The sequence below is a fragment of the Lepidochelys kempii genome, chromosome 6 (genome assembly GCF_965140285.1).
Source record: "Lepidochelys kempii isolate rLepKem1 chromosome 6, rLepKem1.hap1, whole genome shotgun sequence".
Classification (NCBI taxonomy): Eukaryota; Metazoa; Chordata; order Testudines; family Cheloniidae; genus Lepidochelys; species Lepidochelys kempii.
The window spans coordinates 78,177,090-78,194,960 of record NC_136385.1 but is presented as its reverse complement, the minus strand read 5'-3'; the positions used below and the strand labels follow the sequence as shown (position 1 = coordinate 78,194,960).

The 17,871-nt window shown below is 40.1% G+C and overlaps 1 protein-coding gene across 3 annotated transcripts in view; it reads right to left on the bottom strand.

Moving 5' to 3' along the window:
- The window catches only part of MEIS2 (Meis homeobox 2), a 187,089-nt gene extending 170,509 nt beyond the window's left edge, over positions 1-16,580 (bottom strand). For 2 of the 3 annotated variants that reach the window (XM_073348868.2, XM_073348866.2), the window contains exons 1-7: positions 15,805-16,580; positions 14,578-14,810; positions 12,980-13,121; positions 12,398-12,448; positions 11,606-11,656; positions 10,612-10,761; positions 252-366 (exon numbers count right to left, since the gene is read on the bottom strand). In XM_073348868.2, coding sequence (XP_073204969.1) covers positions 252-366; positions 10,612-10,761; positions 11,606-11,656; positions 12,398-12,448; positions 12,980-13,121; positions 14,578-14,810; positions 15,805-15,816 — 754 coding nt within the window. In that variant the 5' untranslated portion in view covers positions 15,817-16,580. Of the gene's footprint in view, positions 1-251; positions 367-10,611; positions 10,762-11,605; positions 11,657-12,397; positions 12,449-12,979; positions 13,122-14,577; positions 14,811-15,361; positions 15,767-15,804 lie in introns of those variants that run through there. The other variant, XM_073348867.1, reaches the window with a different exon arrangement.
- Between the last annotated feature and the right edge of the window lie 1,291 nt (positions 16,581-17,871).

Genomic DNA, 17,871 nt, shown 5'->3' with positions numbered 1-17,871 from the left:
AAGGAATTGGCAGAACTAATCAATTGTTATTACAAAGCTTGTTTGAAGATTAGATATTTCGCTTTGAAATAATAATAAAATGCAGCTAAGTAGGTTAAGAAAAGGAAATAGTGTCTCCCTAAGTTACCGCTGATTACATTGCAAGCCTGCCACTCCATGTTTACACTAAGGCAGATGTACTGATATCATAAAAAAGCCAAAGTTATTTTAGTCATGCCTACTTTGCACAGGGAAAAAGTTTGACCTTTTACCTTGCTCACTGCTGTTGTCTCCACTCTGGGAAGCATGGCCCCCACTGGAGGGCCCCGGTGTGCCTGCTGAATGCGTTGAGGTTGCATCATCGTGGTCTCTCCAAGATGAAGGGTTCTGGTGTCAGAATGCCAAGGAATTTTTTCCACAGTTCCCATTCCAATAGCAAATGAGGAACAGAAAGAAAACAGAGGGGGAGGGAGGGAAAGTATACACATTAGCATTTGTGAAACGTGCCAAATACTGATACTGTTTGTACAATGTAATATGTCTTCAGCAGTTAGAAGCGGAGGACATACAAAGATTTATTTGGTAAAATAAAGGACCGATTTTTACTCTTCCAACAGCTATCTGGGATTAATTGTTTTAAAAGTAGAGCAGTAAAACACTTCTGCCAAAAGTTTTAGTATTTCCTGATGAACTATTTGCAGATGAGTTGACGTGTTTTTTTCTCTAATACTTGAAGCTCAAACTGGAGTGGGTGTAGTGCCACATTTTCTCCCATTTTTGCCACATCTGGTTAGGTGAGGGGGATTTTTTTTTAAGTATTTTAAAAAGAAAAATAAAAAGTGGATGGGAGGGGAGCACACCGTCACACCCCGCTCTCCTCCACCAGTTTGAAAGTTGGAAATACTTCAAGCAAACGCAGAGCTATGGGAAAAATAAGCTCCCTCTGAAATACATTATACACTAGTAAAGAATTTTTTTCTTCAATATGACACATTTTTAAAGACTTTCTAGATGTATCGCTCTTTAACAGTTCACTTACAAGAACTGTCAAGCATAATCACCAGGTGATTATATAAAATAATATATATGGTGATTTTTATGTAATTCTTTCTACATTAATACACATAAAATACAATAAAAAAGAATGTAAAAGACAGACATATGAAATTTGACAATACTTGGCTAAGTAAGACTTCTACTACTGTACTTCAGTCACATAACTCATGATAGCTTTTAATTTATTGAGTATTGGTTTTCCTGGAGTGAAGAACTCCTATTTAAAAGGATAAGTGAGGAAAACTGAAAGTTACAGTTCAGTGCTACTTTGTTGAGTGTAGTCTCCTCCTGGTCCTCCTCCCCTTTCCTGATCATTCCCAATACCCTGCTGTTGCTTAAAGGAAAACAGGAATTCTACTGTACAGGAAGAGCTTTATCAGCACCACATGAAGGCAGGCAAGAGATGGAATTTCCTCTGGCAAAAAAGGAGAGTAAGAACACATGAAACAGATCAGACTTGGGGCTGGACCTGCATTACTTGTCACCTGTATGTGACAACTTAGATTAAGCGCACCGTAACACTTTCAGACAAGAAAAGTTTTGAAAAATAAAAAATCTTGGTTGAGAAAATAATGAACACCCTAAGCTACTACAACACCAGCTAATACCGAGAACTGTGAATGATGTATGCTGATGCATATACAGCCTGATTCCCACCTCACTGACACCAGTGTAAATCAGAAGTAAATCAAATAAAATCAGTGGATTTACCCTGAGTAAAACCAGTGTACGTGTGATCAGAATCAGGCCCTGTATATACAATGAACCCTGTCTAGGTAATCTCCCAAAACTGATTGCTACCACATGCATTACAGCAATATATAGTGGAACAGCCAGATAATATTTTTCTCCAAACCCAACCAAACTTTACGGGCCTGATTCAAAGCCCACTGTAGTCAATTAAATGACTTCCATTGACTTCAACAGGCTTTGGATCAGACCCCTAAGTAATTAAAAACTAATAGGGAGCCAAATCCTGCTTGCCTTTTGACCCACTCAAATCAATTGGACAACACGAATAAGAAAATCAGGCAGGATTTGTCCCAGGATCCACAACAGCCATAACCCATCAGCACGGCTGACAGGATTTAGGATACAAACTCTCTTGAACTAACTCACATACTTTCTCTAATATAGAACTGCAACAAAGACTCTCAAAAATTACTGATTACACAGTAGTATTATACGTTTGTTGAGATGGTTGTAGCAACTAAATCCACCAAAAGCTAATTATCGCCACCCCAAAAACCATAATAAAAAGTATGTTACCATCATGTCGCAAAGTCAGGTGAAAATGAAAACAAAAAGAAAGATGAAAAGTCTAAAGAGTTGAAGCAGCTTAGATGTTATTAAAAAATAGACTATGAATGAAAATAAAGTTGGGGGGGGGGAGTTCAGACAGAAATAAAATGCAAAGACTGAGCAAGTTTCTTTGCAGCCTGGATTAAAACAAGAGTTGTGCCTATGAGCTCCTCTTTTTATCTCTGAGTTAGGAAGCCACTCAAATAGCTTCAAGCTGAAGGCAAACAGCAGACAGGAGCTCTTCAGCCCTCTGCAGCCTCTTAGCGTCAGCTGTTTGCCGGATGGTAATCAGATAAAGAGCTAGAAGAAATACATGAAAAAGGAAAGAAACAATAGCATGGCATGAGTTTAGCCCTCCAACAACATCAGGCTGGAACCTTCTTTTAGAATATAATAATTGCAACATGTTCACCTAGGCTAAACTTTTCAGAGAACACAGCAAGTTATGTTAATTTTATGCACTGCAGGCTCTCTCAAGCTGGTTGCTGTTAAAGCTCCTTACCATACATATGAAAATTACAATAATTAAACAGTAACACCTCAGTTATGTTTTAAGGCAAATATCATCCAAAACCTATCATACGGTATTAAAAAGCTGGACCTGTCTTCTGTTCCGAAAATGTAATGAGGTGGAAGGCATCACTGAATCGGACTTCCCGCAGCTGAAAACCCTATCTGTCTATACCAGTCCAAGTTGTGCTTGACCTCAGTTTGTGGATCAAGTTTTAGAAAGACAGACTGTATTGATTTGGAACTCAGTGTATTCCTTATGACACGGGCTTCTTGAGGAAAAGAATTTGGCAGCATTTTATGGAGAGATAAAAATAATAAAGTGGTTATTTACAAGTTGCAATCATAGAATACTAAGAATATGTTAAGCACGGGGAAATTAACTACTCTTTTGTATTATGAAAAATGTGATCAGTAACCATAAGGGTGGATCATGAGGCACCACTATTTTTCTTTGGATTAAGATATCTGTGTGTGTATGTGTAATCCAACTTCTGACTTTTTCCTAGACAGGTTCCAACTTTGCATCCCTCAAGAAAAACTTCCTGACCACATTCCCAGTCATTTGCAGTAATTTTACGAATGCTGAAGCAAAAGTGGTACCCAAATATACATTTTAAGAGAATTACTCTGATGGAACTAATCAATACAATGTATTATGCATATAGAGAGCCGCCCCCAAAAGCCCACTGAAGTTAATGGCAGTTTTTCCATTGACTTCGTTGGGCTTTGGATCAGGCCCACAGTGTTGCTCTAAAAAGAAAAGGAGGACTTGTGGCACCTTAGAGACTAACAAATTTATTTGAGCATAAGCTTTCGTAAATCCGATGAAGTGAGCTGCAGCTCATGAAAGCTCATGCTCAAATAAATTGGTTAGTCTCTAAGGTGCCACAAGTACTCCTTTTCTTTTTGCGAATACAGACTAACACGGCTGCTACTCTGAAACAGCTCTAAAAAGAGTTATAGATAGATAGAATTGCTATATAAACTGTTAACGGGGCTTCTTATCAATTTGTGAATAACGTTAGTTTTAAAGATGTGCTTTGCAGAGGAAGATCAAATAATCCTAGGAGAGTGGTGTGATTAAAATGCATTTGCTGATTTTATATATATGTATACACACATACACTATAACACATGTATTTAATCATGAACTAAACTACTGCAGTGCACCATAGAAGGCAGACCGGGCACATGTATCTATTCCCAGTAGTTTTAATAATTGGGAGTCAAATATGGTGCTCTTCTTGCTCTTACCTAATTGTGTTAAAGAGCAGTGTTACCAGGAGAAAAGCAGTGAATACTGAGTGGAGCACAATAGAAGGAGATGGAAAATAGATACAAGAAGCTAGGTCTCCAGGGGCAGTATTTTCTATTTGCCGGGCTACAGACTCGCAGCTGATAATGCAAGTTGTAATTAATATAAAAGCAGGAGACAATATGGGGAAAGCTTGTACTAGCAGGGCCACAGGAGATCACTCTGCTGCTATCCACTCTTTCTCATTTACACACACAGCCTTCCCTAGAAAACACAATTTTGCCAGTGTTTTCTCCCTTGAAAGTTAAAAAAAAATTGATTTAGCACCATCATTGAATTTTGCTAAATCTAGAAAAGAGCATGGAAAGGACAAGAGTCTCTGGGTATATGAAGCAAATCTGATGTGTTACTCTTTTGTCAATGCTGCAAAGCTGGTGGAAACTGTACACATTTTTAACTAGAACAGTATTTCTTAAGGAGAGATATTCCAAAGCACATTTGCTACAGAACAATCATTTATTCAATCAGGATTGCATGCAGCATCTGTTTGTTAATATGACACAGTGCTGGTCACTTGTCTTGTTATGGTGCAAAGGTTGGTAGATTAACTCTTGCAAGACAGCTATGTAAATGCAAATGTAGTGCCAGAGGATTGTGCATTCCTTGTGCACTCAAAACTTTCACTGGACAAAGTCTGACAAGCAGTCCCACTGGAGCTGATTGTGATCTCACACTGGTTTTATGGTGGTATAACTCAATTAACCACAGTGAAGTTACTCCTGATTTATGATGGTGTAAGTAAAATCAAAATCAGGCCAATTGAATTCAAATGATACTCTTGTGAGTACAGTCAGCAGGATTCCACCCACAGACTTTAACTGAAGTTTTAGATGGACAATAAATACAGGATTGGGCCCTTGTATTTTGCTTATCAAATAAAACTGTGGAAACTACACAACCATGGTGTGCAAATAAAAGATTTGCACATCTGATTCACAATTAAGATAACTTAAAATTAATTTTACTCAACGTCTTGTAAATCATCTTTGCAACTGATCTTAACAAGTGTCACGATGGCACTGTTTTCCAGAGACTATGAGCCAAGTCCTGCTCACTGTACTCCCACAAGCAGCACCTTTGAGATCAATGGAACTACTAATGTGATTAAGACAACAAGAATTTGGCCCTGCATGCCCTGATATATTAAAACACAATATACTGAGCCAGACAAAAACCTCATATACACCCATATAGGATATAATAATGTAATTCAGGATATGAGGTCTTAGAGACTGATGTAGTGAATGGCAATAATAAACATATATAAAGAAACTTTCAATAAATAAACGGGGCATGAAAAACTCTAATTTGGCTTGATATATATATTTACAGTAAAGTCAAGGCTCTGTATTACTGAGGCTTACTTTCTCACAGATCTGTATTTTAATATATTACTGACTAGACTTAAAAGCAGTGTTGCATTATCTATCAGCATTACATAAGTAAAACAAAACACAAGTAATTTTGGTCTACTGAAAAGGAGCAATTTGCTTATTTATACATATGTGCAAGTTTTATACATGGCTATTTTTAAAAAAAATCTTGATATTCTCACCCCCACTGACTTTGCATTTGAGTGAAGTTTCAGGAAGAACTGTTGACAGTCCTAGAAAGTGGCATCATTCTTAAATGATATATAGGCTTCTTGTGCTTTTGTAGTCATCAGTTTAACTTTGAATCAAACATGTAAACCACCTGTCTGTATAGAACCAAGTCCTGAACATTCAGGATTTTTAATTCTATCTAGCAACACTTCTTCTGGAGATATACCACTACTTTTAAATTACTATCATGCAAAAAAAGAGAAAAAAAAAGAGTAAATATAACTTTCCAACCTAACTTGGTATCAGATAGACAACACTTAAATCAAAGGGGAAATGCCAACATCAGTGAGATAATTAAATACATTATCATCTCGGATTTGGGGAGCACAGTGAAGTTTAATCAAATAAAAATAGTTAAATTTACTTGTATTGAAATGCTTAGGAAAGGCAAAAGCAATCAAAAACCAGAAAAATACAACATTCTTTAGTGTATTAGAAGCCCCCGCAATGACACATGGTGGCAGATCACAAAGAGCATTCCAAATCTTAAACTACACACTAAGAAACTTGGTTATATAAAAGCGCTTGCCTTATTACCGTTGCTATAACTATCTAGATTCCCTTTTGACATTTGACAAACCAGAAGGACACCTTTAGGGTCTGATCCTGCATTCCTGGTATACACAAAACTCCTGCTGAAGTCCATGGGATTTTGGAGTGCATGGAGAATGTAGTATCAGGCCCTTACTAATTTGCTCACTGCTCAGCTGACAATGAAATCTTACCAACAGGCAAGACTATATACAACCTGTGACAGACATATGAGACCCCATTTTTAAATTTTCTGATTTGCAAAACACCTTTAGGTTGCTCAGCACTAACCTTTCTAAAAGAAGTATTTGAATACTATAAAACAACTTGATGTTAAAAAAAAACAAAATAATGAGAGTTAATGTATCCTGATCTGACAACAGAAAGCTTTAACATTCAAACAACTATTTCTCTGTTACATCTAGGGCATCAGATTTCTAATCTGGAAAAGATTCTTTTTTAAAAAAGAGATACCTATGTTTTTCTCTACCTATTTTCATTACATTTTATGAAAGATCAGTTTATTAGTACCTCAATTTTCAACTGCCTACAGCATATAAACAAATGTTGAGCAGACTGAGGCCCTGCTCCTGCTCCTACTGAAGCCAGCAGGATGTTTGCCATTAACTTCAATGGGAGCAGCATCAGGCCCTAACTCAGATCTGGACTCAGGGAAGAATTGTATGGTATTAGTCAAAGCTATGCACAAAAGAAAATGTAAATAAAGCAAAGCAGAGAAATGTTATAGACTTTGAAAAAGTTTATGGTTCTTCAAATACCACGAGCAATAGAGTTTTCAAACTGGGACAGTTTTTTTTTCTTTTTTTTTTTTTAAAGAAGAGATTTATAATCAACCTCAATGGGAGTTTAGTGCATGTGGAATGCAGGATTGGGCCCTACATGTTTATATTGAACAATGATACATTTTCATTGCTGGGAAATTCAACTTGAACTGCAGTTTGGGCAGGTTCCCCCCCCCATACCCCCCCTCCCCACAGCCCTTTAACTGATCTGGTGCAGGCAGAGCATGGCTGTAATTAACTTCTTTCCATCTACACTTAATACCTCAGAGCAATAACAAAAAATTAGGATGTTAAAATTTCAAACACTAATTATGGGCTGTTATATTTACTAACATAGCAGAATAATTACAAAAGTTGCAGCTTTTCAGTGACTAGCACTACAGGATTTGATTTACAAAATCCCTGCTCCCCTTACACTCACTGTATTACATAACAGTTAATAGTGCACTAAAATAAAAATCAATATGTGCATTTATTACCAAACACATATGACAAGACTGCATAAGACTGCCTGCTTTTCCAGCACAGGTATTGCTTCTGCAGAGATCAATGATTTCCTCCTCTTTCCCATTTCTCCTCCCCCACCCCACCCCCAATTAAGTTATATAAATATCACAGCAGTAGACTTCTAGAAAGGAAATATACAGTATCTGAATATCCCACTTTCAGAAGTCACACTGTAAATGTTGGGTAGACTCATATTTCGTTTAGTTACTTTCCTTCAGCTATATTTTCAAGTCTGGCAAAAGGAATAATATTGAGTAATAATATAACTAATATACTGCTGCCACCACCACCCTACACATACACATAAAACACACACACAATGTAGCTTGATACCACTTAATAAGAAGAGAGGTGTATGGATTTTGGGGGTGTCAAACAGCTGTCACAAACTGTCACCTCCACAAGAGAAACCTTGGCACACAACAAATTAAACTACACTTCTTTTTAGCTGTCATTATTCATAGCCAATCAGTTGAAATGCTTCTCGTATTTCATGTGCAAATAAAACCAGGGGGAAGATCCCTGGATCAGAACAGTGGGCCAACAGATAAAACAGAGGAAACAACATGCTGTCTCCATCCTTCTGAAGGGGATCATCAACACCCCTGCACCAATTTTCACCAAATGAGATCTAGCCTGGGGCTATATATTAAATATGCATATCAAACCAAATGAAAAAATAACCTGGAGAGTAAAATTGGACAAATTTGCATGTTTGAACTATTCCATTTCTTAGGTAGATGCTCACAAAAGAACAGTTCAATTTTTATTCTGGTATTTGCCTACTGACAATTTGAAAAGGTTTTCCTTCTTTAGAAGTAGAAGTGTATTATTCCTTAATATAGAACAGCACAGTATATACATTCCTTAATGTAGCCCAGTGAAGAGTGCATATATATATTGAAGAGTTCCAAAGTTTTGGTGGGAAAACAAGCTAACATTAAAAAAAAATCCAATAAGGAGACACATTTCCCAAAACGCATGAATAAAATGTAACTATGATACAACTCTTCATTTCCCAGTTGGTGTTCTGGTTGCACAAATTATTGCTTCCTTTCAAAACAAATAGCAGGGGGCTAAAGTAAAAAATGTTATAGCTCAAATCTCTAGGAAATAAAAGGCTTTAAATTATAATACCCAATGAAGTGGTAAACCCTAAAGGGTACAAGATAAATGGGTTGTCATATTTACTTGAGTTTGTTTTTTGGGCCACAAAAACAACAGGAGATTCTTCTTAGTGAAGATAATAGTTATCAAATTATCAAAACGCTAACCCCTTCCAACCTTGTCCTATCATTGTATCTGAATTTAAATATTATAATAGAGCACTGCAAATTGGCTTGAGTATTCGCCATCTGCCAGAACCCTAAACAGGCTAGTTTATCTAATCTCTTCAATATAAACATCAGCGTGCCCCATTTCTACACTTCCACTTGAAACACACTCTTGTAAAGAAACTGTACTGGAAAAAAACATGTAGATTTTTTTTGTCTTGCTCTGAATTATACAGAATGAGCCTATATCTTTCAGGTTGCCACTCATTTAAATTTCTTTTCTGCAAGTACCTTAATGCTTGTGCATACAAATTTAGGGTTGAAAATCCCATAAAACAGATATTTTAAAACTACTGTCATGCCTCATAGACTCTATTATCTACAGATGAGATAACTGATAAGCAGAGAAACTTTCAGTAACTGCTGCATACATTTTTATTTGAAAATAATAAGTCGAAAATGCATACTATCATAAGAATATAGCCCCTCAAGGTTTACCAAATACAAATGAAGAATTGAAAGCTAAAGCCTGGAATACAGAAACCACTTTCAGTGTCCTGGAACTTTAAGCACTCAGCAAATTATTTTATTTCTTACCATAAATTTCAATACAGATCAAATACATTATTAAATATGCAGACAACATATTTTAAATGTAAAAAGAAGCTCATAGAAACCTGATTCTCTATTAATTTAAATCTTCTTTTCTTACCACACAAGAAAAGACAGCTAGGCGCCTGTGCAGAGTATGGTTAAGACACACCGGGTGTTAAATGAATATTTCAAGGGCTAAAATATTAGATGTATCATTTAGATTATGAGTTCAATTGAACCTAAAACTGTGTAAACCCTTTTCTCCCCAGGGATGCATTCCTATAAATACACACTCTTTTTCACACCCACTCTTTTTAACCATAGCTATTTCCTTCCCTTTCCTCCGCTACCAGCTGCAATCTTTTCTTTCATTCCCCCCCCCCCCGTAAATGTCTATTTATTTCTATACACACATTCTAAAGCATCACAAGATCTGCACCAAAACACAAGCCAGAGAAGTAAAGCCACTCTTCTTACCATGAGCACCAACGTTTAGTCCTACACACGTAACAATAACTCACCAACTACTAAAGTGTTAAAATCAACCGCTAACCTACGATTACTCAATCATAATTCTCTCCAGCTTTCTGTAATACTTTGTTAATAATTGGTTCATCAAGGTTACTGTCTTTTATTATGAAGATGCTTCGGGCACTTGGCAATAAGTCCATATTCTTCTGACAATAAGTTGTTATAAAGCAAAAGCATTGGAAACTCCAATGTGTTAACCCTTTTCTTAATGCAATGTAAAACTGCCAATAACTCTCAGCACTTGTCATCTGCACAAGGGGGGGGGGGGATCACCAAACTTTCCCCGTAACTTTCTCGACTCTGTTTTCTGGCATTGCTGCATTGATTACAGGGTTGGCAAAGCAGAAAAAGCACCGATCACCACATCAAACAGACAATTTGCTAGCGCTGCAAGTCTCCCAGATCAGGAAACTTAAATCATAAGCAAACTCCCTGTGCTACAGATTGTCGGGGGGGGGGGAGAAATCGACCATAAGAAGAACTTTAAAACTCTTAGGGAAATGGGGGAGGGGGCAGAGAGAGACTTACGCAGGCTAAAAAAAGGGGACTCCTAAGCAGGTTAGAGTCTTTAAAAATACCATAAAGGGATCAAGAGGACTTACATGGTCGGCTAAATTTGTGGAAGATCCTGAGAGTTCTTCATGGTCAGATTTGGAGCTGCCATCCCTTTCGTCAATAACTAGATCGATTGGCATTTTTCCTTTTAAACAACTAATGTACCTATGGCAAAAGTTATCGCACAACTCGTGGACCTGGAAAAAAAAAAAAAGGAAGGCAAAATATCGGATTGCAGCTTTTTTTTTTTTTTTTTTTTGGTAGCAAGAGAAACTCTGTGATCTATTCCACGAGTAACTCTAATTAAGGGGCATAATAGTTGAAGGCAAGGAAACAATAGAGAAATTGTTGCAGCACATATTATTCTCTAGAGACTGGCCGCAGCAACAAGTTAGAGAGAAAGAGAAGAGAGACTGGGCTCAGTCTAGTCTATAGAGGAAAATCGGATTTGGTGATAACATCAAAACACTGGAAACTGGACCTAGGCAATATAGCTGGAGTATACCCAATCCAGCCAGGTACAGCTGGTAGCTTGTGATGGGATCTGTTTGAAGTGGGGCAGAGATGGATGTATTTCCAGGACTTGTAAAAGTAAATAAGTGCGCCTATGCTCTGAAAAGATCCTAGTCTCATCTCAAGGCACAGTTACCCCCGTCACCTCCTGCTTAATCATAATATTTAAGGCTGGCTGAGGTTAATATGGCGATGGGATCTGGATTAGAGCAGGGGTTATTTAATATTGAAAATAATATTCTGACTCGGCGAAATCGCATCCAGTTAAGGAAAGAGTAGGGTGAATGTAAAGGGGTTAAACTATTTTTTTTAAAGGATCCGATTTGAATTACAATTAAAAAGAAATGCCGGGTTGGACTCAGCGTGTTTGTCGAGTGTCACATGTTCGTACGGCCCAGGTTACAATATCACACTGCGTTTCCCCTGTATCCTTTGGCAATGTTTATAAGTGTCTACAACAAATCAAGGGGGGGGGGGGAGGGAGATAATGAGAGTGGGAGTCACAGTCCCCAGTTCCCTTGGTCTTACCTTTTCTAATTCCAAAAGATGAAACCTTAGTACTTGTATTGCTTGGATCATCTGCAAGAAAGTTTTGAGCGAGGAGTTATTTGCGAGAAGGACGCATTGGGGTCTGTGCAGAGCTGCGGGCCCCAATGGGCAGAGAGGGAGCTTGTCAGGGCGCACACTCATTAGCCAGGTTTTTAGCTCACTGGTCACGCTTGAGCAATTTTGATCAACTTTAACCCTAAGCACTCGATTTTTATCATATTTATTTTAAGAGCGGTGATTAGTGTCTCACTGGGATCTAGAGAAATCCCTCTCCCCAAGCACTTATTTCTGAGGGTCCGCACAACAACCAACCAAACACACTCACAAACACACACACCTCAAAAGAAAGAAAAAAGGGGAAACGCTCAAGATGCATCTTTTGGCATCTTCTTTACAAGTGGATTTAGGCACTTTTACTATTGAAATCATCCGCATTAGCAAAAGAATTGCGCTAGAAATCTCCAGCTCGCTCTTCTTAAGCAGTTATTTCCTTCACTGTCGCTTCCCGCGGCTTTAAACACAGCTTTGCAATGCAGTTTGCCCTGGTTCACTTTAAAAGTGAAGCCTCTTTGAAGCCTCTGGGATGTAGTTTTTAAATCTTTCTGCTTTCCCCCTCCCTGGTCCTAACCCCTGGATGGCTGAACCTGTAACTTTCGGCCGCCTCCAGCCTCCTCACTTACAATGATCCCTTCATGTTTTAGAAAGGTGCTTGTTATGAATATCACAAACTATAGTAAAGGGGTGGGGGGAAGGCAAATGTGGAAGCCTTACCAAATTGTCCAACTCTGGGTTAGAAGAAAAAAGTGGCTTTTCAGCGCGGACCTGCGAGAAGAAGGCAAATCAGTGTAAATTACAGCCCCTGTTCAAAGCCCGGTACGCGAATAACTTGAAGGAAAAACATGTGACAAGCTAGCGAGTCGAAATACGCCCAGGCCAGATTACAATATTAAAATGCTCAGTGAAATAACGATTTATGTGAAAAAGAGTCTAAACTGCAGCCAGCCCGGTGCCTCTGTCCTTTCAGAGCCCTCTCCTTTTTGATCTCTTGTCTTTATCTGGGTGAGTGTGTCTGGCTAACAACTCGATCACGGGGATTGGGTTGATGGGGATGAGGGTTTGGGGGAGCGAGCAGTTGGGTGAACTAGTTTCAACAGTCTGGAACCGACTCTTTTCTGATGAGGCCAGTGTGGATCGGTGGCAGAACACATTTTCCACTCCACGCCCTAATCCCCAGTTCTAGTGTGGAATCAAAAGATGAGAGCCTCTCTCTCTGAAAGTGCGGTAATAGGTGCTTTGGGGGGGGAGGGTGTAGGGGGAGAAGCAGGGTCGGAGGGCTGTGAAAAAGTGCTGGACCTGTTTAGCGAAGACCGCGATGTCCTCGTTGAAAGAGTCCGAGGAGCAGACATCCCCGCCGGCCACACCAGGCTCCCGGGGAGTGCAGGTCGCCAGCTCGCACTTCTCAAAGACCAGCGCTAACAGGGGGAACAACGGGTGCCTACCGGGCAGTGACACACAAAGAAAGAGGGGGGGGGAGAGAGGCAAGAAAGAAGAGCTCTAATCAACAAGTACACACACACACACACACACACACACACATTACACCCTGCAGCCCTCAACTACGCCTTCAAACCGGGCAAATACAAATGAAAACTTCAAAAAAATATTTTAAAAATGTCAAATCCCAAACCGCATCCACTGTTCAAATCCCACAAACCAGAGACAAAAATAACCTGAACACCGAACAAAACAAACGCATGCACCCACTACAGCAGCTCAGCTGCGAATCTTACACTTTTAGCCACAGCTTTAAATAATATGAAACCAGGACAATCCCATCCCTACCCCCAAGCTAGACCCTAAAATGAGAAACACGGTAACGCGAACTGTTTGCACTTCTTCGTAGTTGGGGTTTTTCTTTATTATTTTTTAAAGGAGACTGCTAGCAAAAAGGTGGTGAAGTTTCCTGGCTTAGAAAGCACACCCAAGTAAAATACCAGCTGTCTAGATAACTGAGCTGGAGAGGGGGAGGGAGAAGCACTTCTAGAAATATTTTCCCATAATTGGAGTAATCATGAAAAAAATATCTCTGTGTTAAGTAGTAAGGGTGTGTTTGCCTCTTTTCCCCCTTTGTAGCGCTGATCGGAGGCCCTCCTTGTGTCCTAGAGGTTACTAGCTCTTCTTTTGGGGTAATTTACTGCCCTGAAAGGAACCTGTGTCCTTCCCTCAAAGCATTGCATTGGTACAGGGGTTTTGTTGTTTTGGTTTGGGTTTTTTAATTTTTTTTCTTTCTAAAGAAGGGAAGCTCTACTCACTGCCTCCAGTTTTTTTCCATTTCAAAGAAGAGTTGACTGCCAGAAGTGAGCCCCTCTATTATTACTCTGTCTTCCGCGATTTGAATACCTCTTTATTTACAGTGCTAGAGGAGTGTTATTATGGCATCTTGATCAACCAGAACAACACTGCTTCAGCTATAATCCAGTGCCGTGGTATCCACCCCCCTCTGTCTCAGCTCCTAACTTGTGCCTCTCGAGAGAAAAAAGAAAAAGAAAAAATAACTTTCACGTATAGGGGTGTATTTTCTGGTGCACATTTCCTATCGGTACTTTATGTCCCTCCGATGTCATCAGACTACAAATTATTTATTATTAATTATTATTACTTCCAATAAATAACAATAATAATAATTAATAATAAGCCACACTACAGGTCTCCCTACAGAGCGGTGATTTGTGTCTGTGACTCTCCTAAAACCCTCACTAGCCGTGTCTCCCAAGTCTTTTTCTCCAAAGCAGACTTTAGACAGAGTTACTTACCCCTTCAACCTCGCCAGCCCGGTGCCCACTGATGGGAGCCCTCTCCCATCCTTCTTCTCCTCTGCCTCCTTCCCCAGGTCCAAAAAACACACGCCGCAAGCCGGGCTATGGCGCTCGGGTTACCCTGCATGTACCTACCCGTAGATCGCATCCTTGTCCCGCTTCAAGGCGTCGTTGACAGCCGATCCCATGCTGGCCGGCATGACATTGGGGTGCGGGGCGTGGGCTCCATAGTGCTGGCTGGCGTGTAGCGGCGGCCCATGGTTCAGGTGGTGAACCGGGGGGATCGGCCGGGGAGCGTGAGGGTCTCCGTACATGGAAGCCGGCACCCCTACTCCGTCCATCCCGCCGTAATGGGGCAGCTCATCGTACTGTCAAAAAATGGGCCAGGAGAGAGAGAGAGAGAGAGAGAGAGAGAGAGAGAAAGAGAAGGAGAAAAAGAAGAAGGAGGAGGAGGAAGGGAAAAAAACAAAACAAAACAAAAAAAACAAACAACAACAAAAGTCAGAAGAGAGTAAAGCACCCAGACAGACCACAACACAGCAAAACCAAACAGGAATAGCCACAACGGAGGGAGAGTTATACAAAATGAAATAAAATAAAATAAAGAGCAGAGGCTAGCAAGGGCTGGGGAAGGCGGGGGGCCGTGTGAGGAGGTGAAGAGGTACTGGGGGGTGGGGGGGGGGTGGAGGAGGTCTACTTCAATCAAGGAAGACGAAACCCTAACAAGGAAACTGGGATGAAAAGGAAGGAAATGAGGGAGAAACTCGAGTTACTCTGAATTAGAAAGCAAAGAGCAGAAATAAATGAATAAACAGAATCAAAAGCAAATAAAGAAAGAAAGAAAGAACTAAACACTGGGAAGCAGGGAGGAGAAGGTAGGGTGCATGGGGGGAGGGGGGGAAAATAATCTGAAAGTTACCAGAAACATTATTTAGTAGCAATTCCCTTTGTCGTTGTCAGAGCCAGAGACAAAACAAGCAGCAATATATGAGGGTATAGATATATGTATAGATATCCTACGCAGCACGAGCAACGGCAGAGCAGCGGCAGCGGCGGCAGCAAGCCTTCCCCTGCGAAAGCCGTGCTACTGAGCAGCTAGAGTAGCAGGGAAATCGCACTGCTGGGGGAAAAGCTGGAGAGGAAAAAAGCGTGGAACAATTGCAGAGACACACACACACAGAGAGAGCGAGAGAGAGAGAGAGAGACGCGCGCACACACACACACACAAAGCTGGTGAATAATTTTTGCTGCTATTTTTTAATACTGGCCGCCATCATCATCAGCAACAGAGGAGAGCAAATCGGACAGGCCCCTCTTAAGAGAGGATTTATATATAGGTAAGTGTTGGAGATTTAAACCTACCCTTTGCGCCATCAGTCTGCGCTCCAATAAACTCCTGGATGTGTCGTATATTTAATATCCCAGTCCAGAAAAGAAAGTGATTTACAGTGAAGAAGATTCCTTTTTTTGGCAACCCACTTATAGACTTCGCCTATTCTCCAGTCTGGGTAAATAATAATAATAACAACAACAATAATAACAATAATAAAAAATAATCAGCCAAGAACCACGATGGTTGTGTATTTCTTCTTTTTTCTCTCTCTCACTCTCTTTCCTTTTTCTCTTTCTCTCTCTCTTTTTCCTGTTTTCTTTCTCTAAGCAAAAAAAAAAAAAAAAAAAAAAATTTGTCAAGCCCCCAAACTGAAGGTTACGATCGGCCCGTCAGCAACCCACATGTAACCAAACTGTCGTGTCTCATGGCTTTTTGCCACTCCAGCTGTCAATCAAAGCCAGGGAATGTCAAGGTAGTGAATGAATGATGGTTGATGATGATGAAGAAGAGAGGAGGAATCTTTTTAACCCCGGTTTCTTCTTCCAGTAACTCCGCGTTTGGGTTTTGCCTTTTAGGATCGCTATTGGGGTTTTTTTTTAAAAAAAGTACTAGGAAGGGGGGTGGGGAAAGATGCGAAGAAAAATTGAATAGTTTGCAAAACCTGGACTTCCCCCTTTCTCTCTCTCTCTCTCTCTCTCTCTCTCTCTCTCTCTCTCTCTCTCTCTCTCTCTTTTCCTGGTAGGTATTTTGTCTCTCTCTCTCTCTCTCTCTCTGAGATGAGTGAGTGTCAGTAAGTGTTGGCAGGTTGGCTGCTGGCTGGCTTATAGAAGAGGCTCAGTTTTGCAGCGCTGATCGGCGGGAGAATGAAATGACGGAACCCGGAAGTAGTGGTGGCCATAGCCAGTCCTACAACAGAGACACATACAAGGGAGAGGGGAGAGGGAGAGGAGAGCACAGAGAGAGAGAGAGCGAGCGAGCGAATAAAGCCTGTGATATGCAGAGTATGTAATCAGGACTGCTTCAACTCCACATGGGGGGAGCCATACAACAGATCATACCCATAGCAAATCAACCTTCCTTTTCATATAGGAAAAGGAGAGTGTGTGAGAAAGAGGGAGACACAGGAGGAGGAAGAGAGAGAGAGAGAGAGAGAGAGAGAGTGTTTGTGTGAGAGAGGGGAAGAGGGAAAACTGCAGAAAGCAAGAAGAAAAGTACGATAGAAGCCTAGACCTGGTTTGGTTTTCACTAGATTATTTTACCAGCAAAGTATATCCGGCTTTACTGCGTTGTTTAGAATATGGTTAACAAATTTTTAATCTTCAGATACCACTGTAGCCGCGAATGGTATGCACGTATGTGGGAATAGACAGTTAAAATGTAAAGGGGCATATAAAGTTAATCTTCTATAGGAAACAAGCTTGCTTTAACAAAGTACTGCGTCTCTGCCAGAATGTTATGTTTAAAGGGTGGTTTCTTTCCTGTGTAAATTCATTACGCTGTTTAAAAAATTAATTTTCCAGGACATGAAGAGAACACCTCATTCAAACTATATTTGGCATTGTTCTTCATTAAGTGATCGCTTCTCTCAACCGCAGTTGTGATGTCTGGGGGGGAGGGAGGGAGGAGGAGGAAGAGGAGGGAAATCCCTTTAGTTTTGTGATGAGGTTTTTGGTCTTTAAAAGGGGCTTTAAAACAAAGTCATGGTTACTCTTTTGTATAAGCCCAAAATGTTATGTAGATTTTGTTTGCACGCTTATGTTGAGCCAGTCACTGGGTCTTGTGTGTACAATGTACTTACGTATGTATGTATGTATGTAAGTTGCTGGACCTTGCTCTAGATCTGTGTTGTATTTGGGGAATATATGCTTAAGTATTAACTCGGTAATGCCTTCTAATGGTAGTGCTAATTACAGTAGGGTTGTTTAGCAAATTAAGTGAGATGGTGCACCCTCCTTGAGCACACAATTAACTTACACACACACACACACACACACACGTTAATTTTGGTATGTTTCTCTCGTCCAATCACTTTGCTGGAACTAAAACATGCCTTACCTCAGAGCAGTCAATTACCAAAGCTACCCAAGATCATCAAT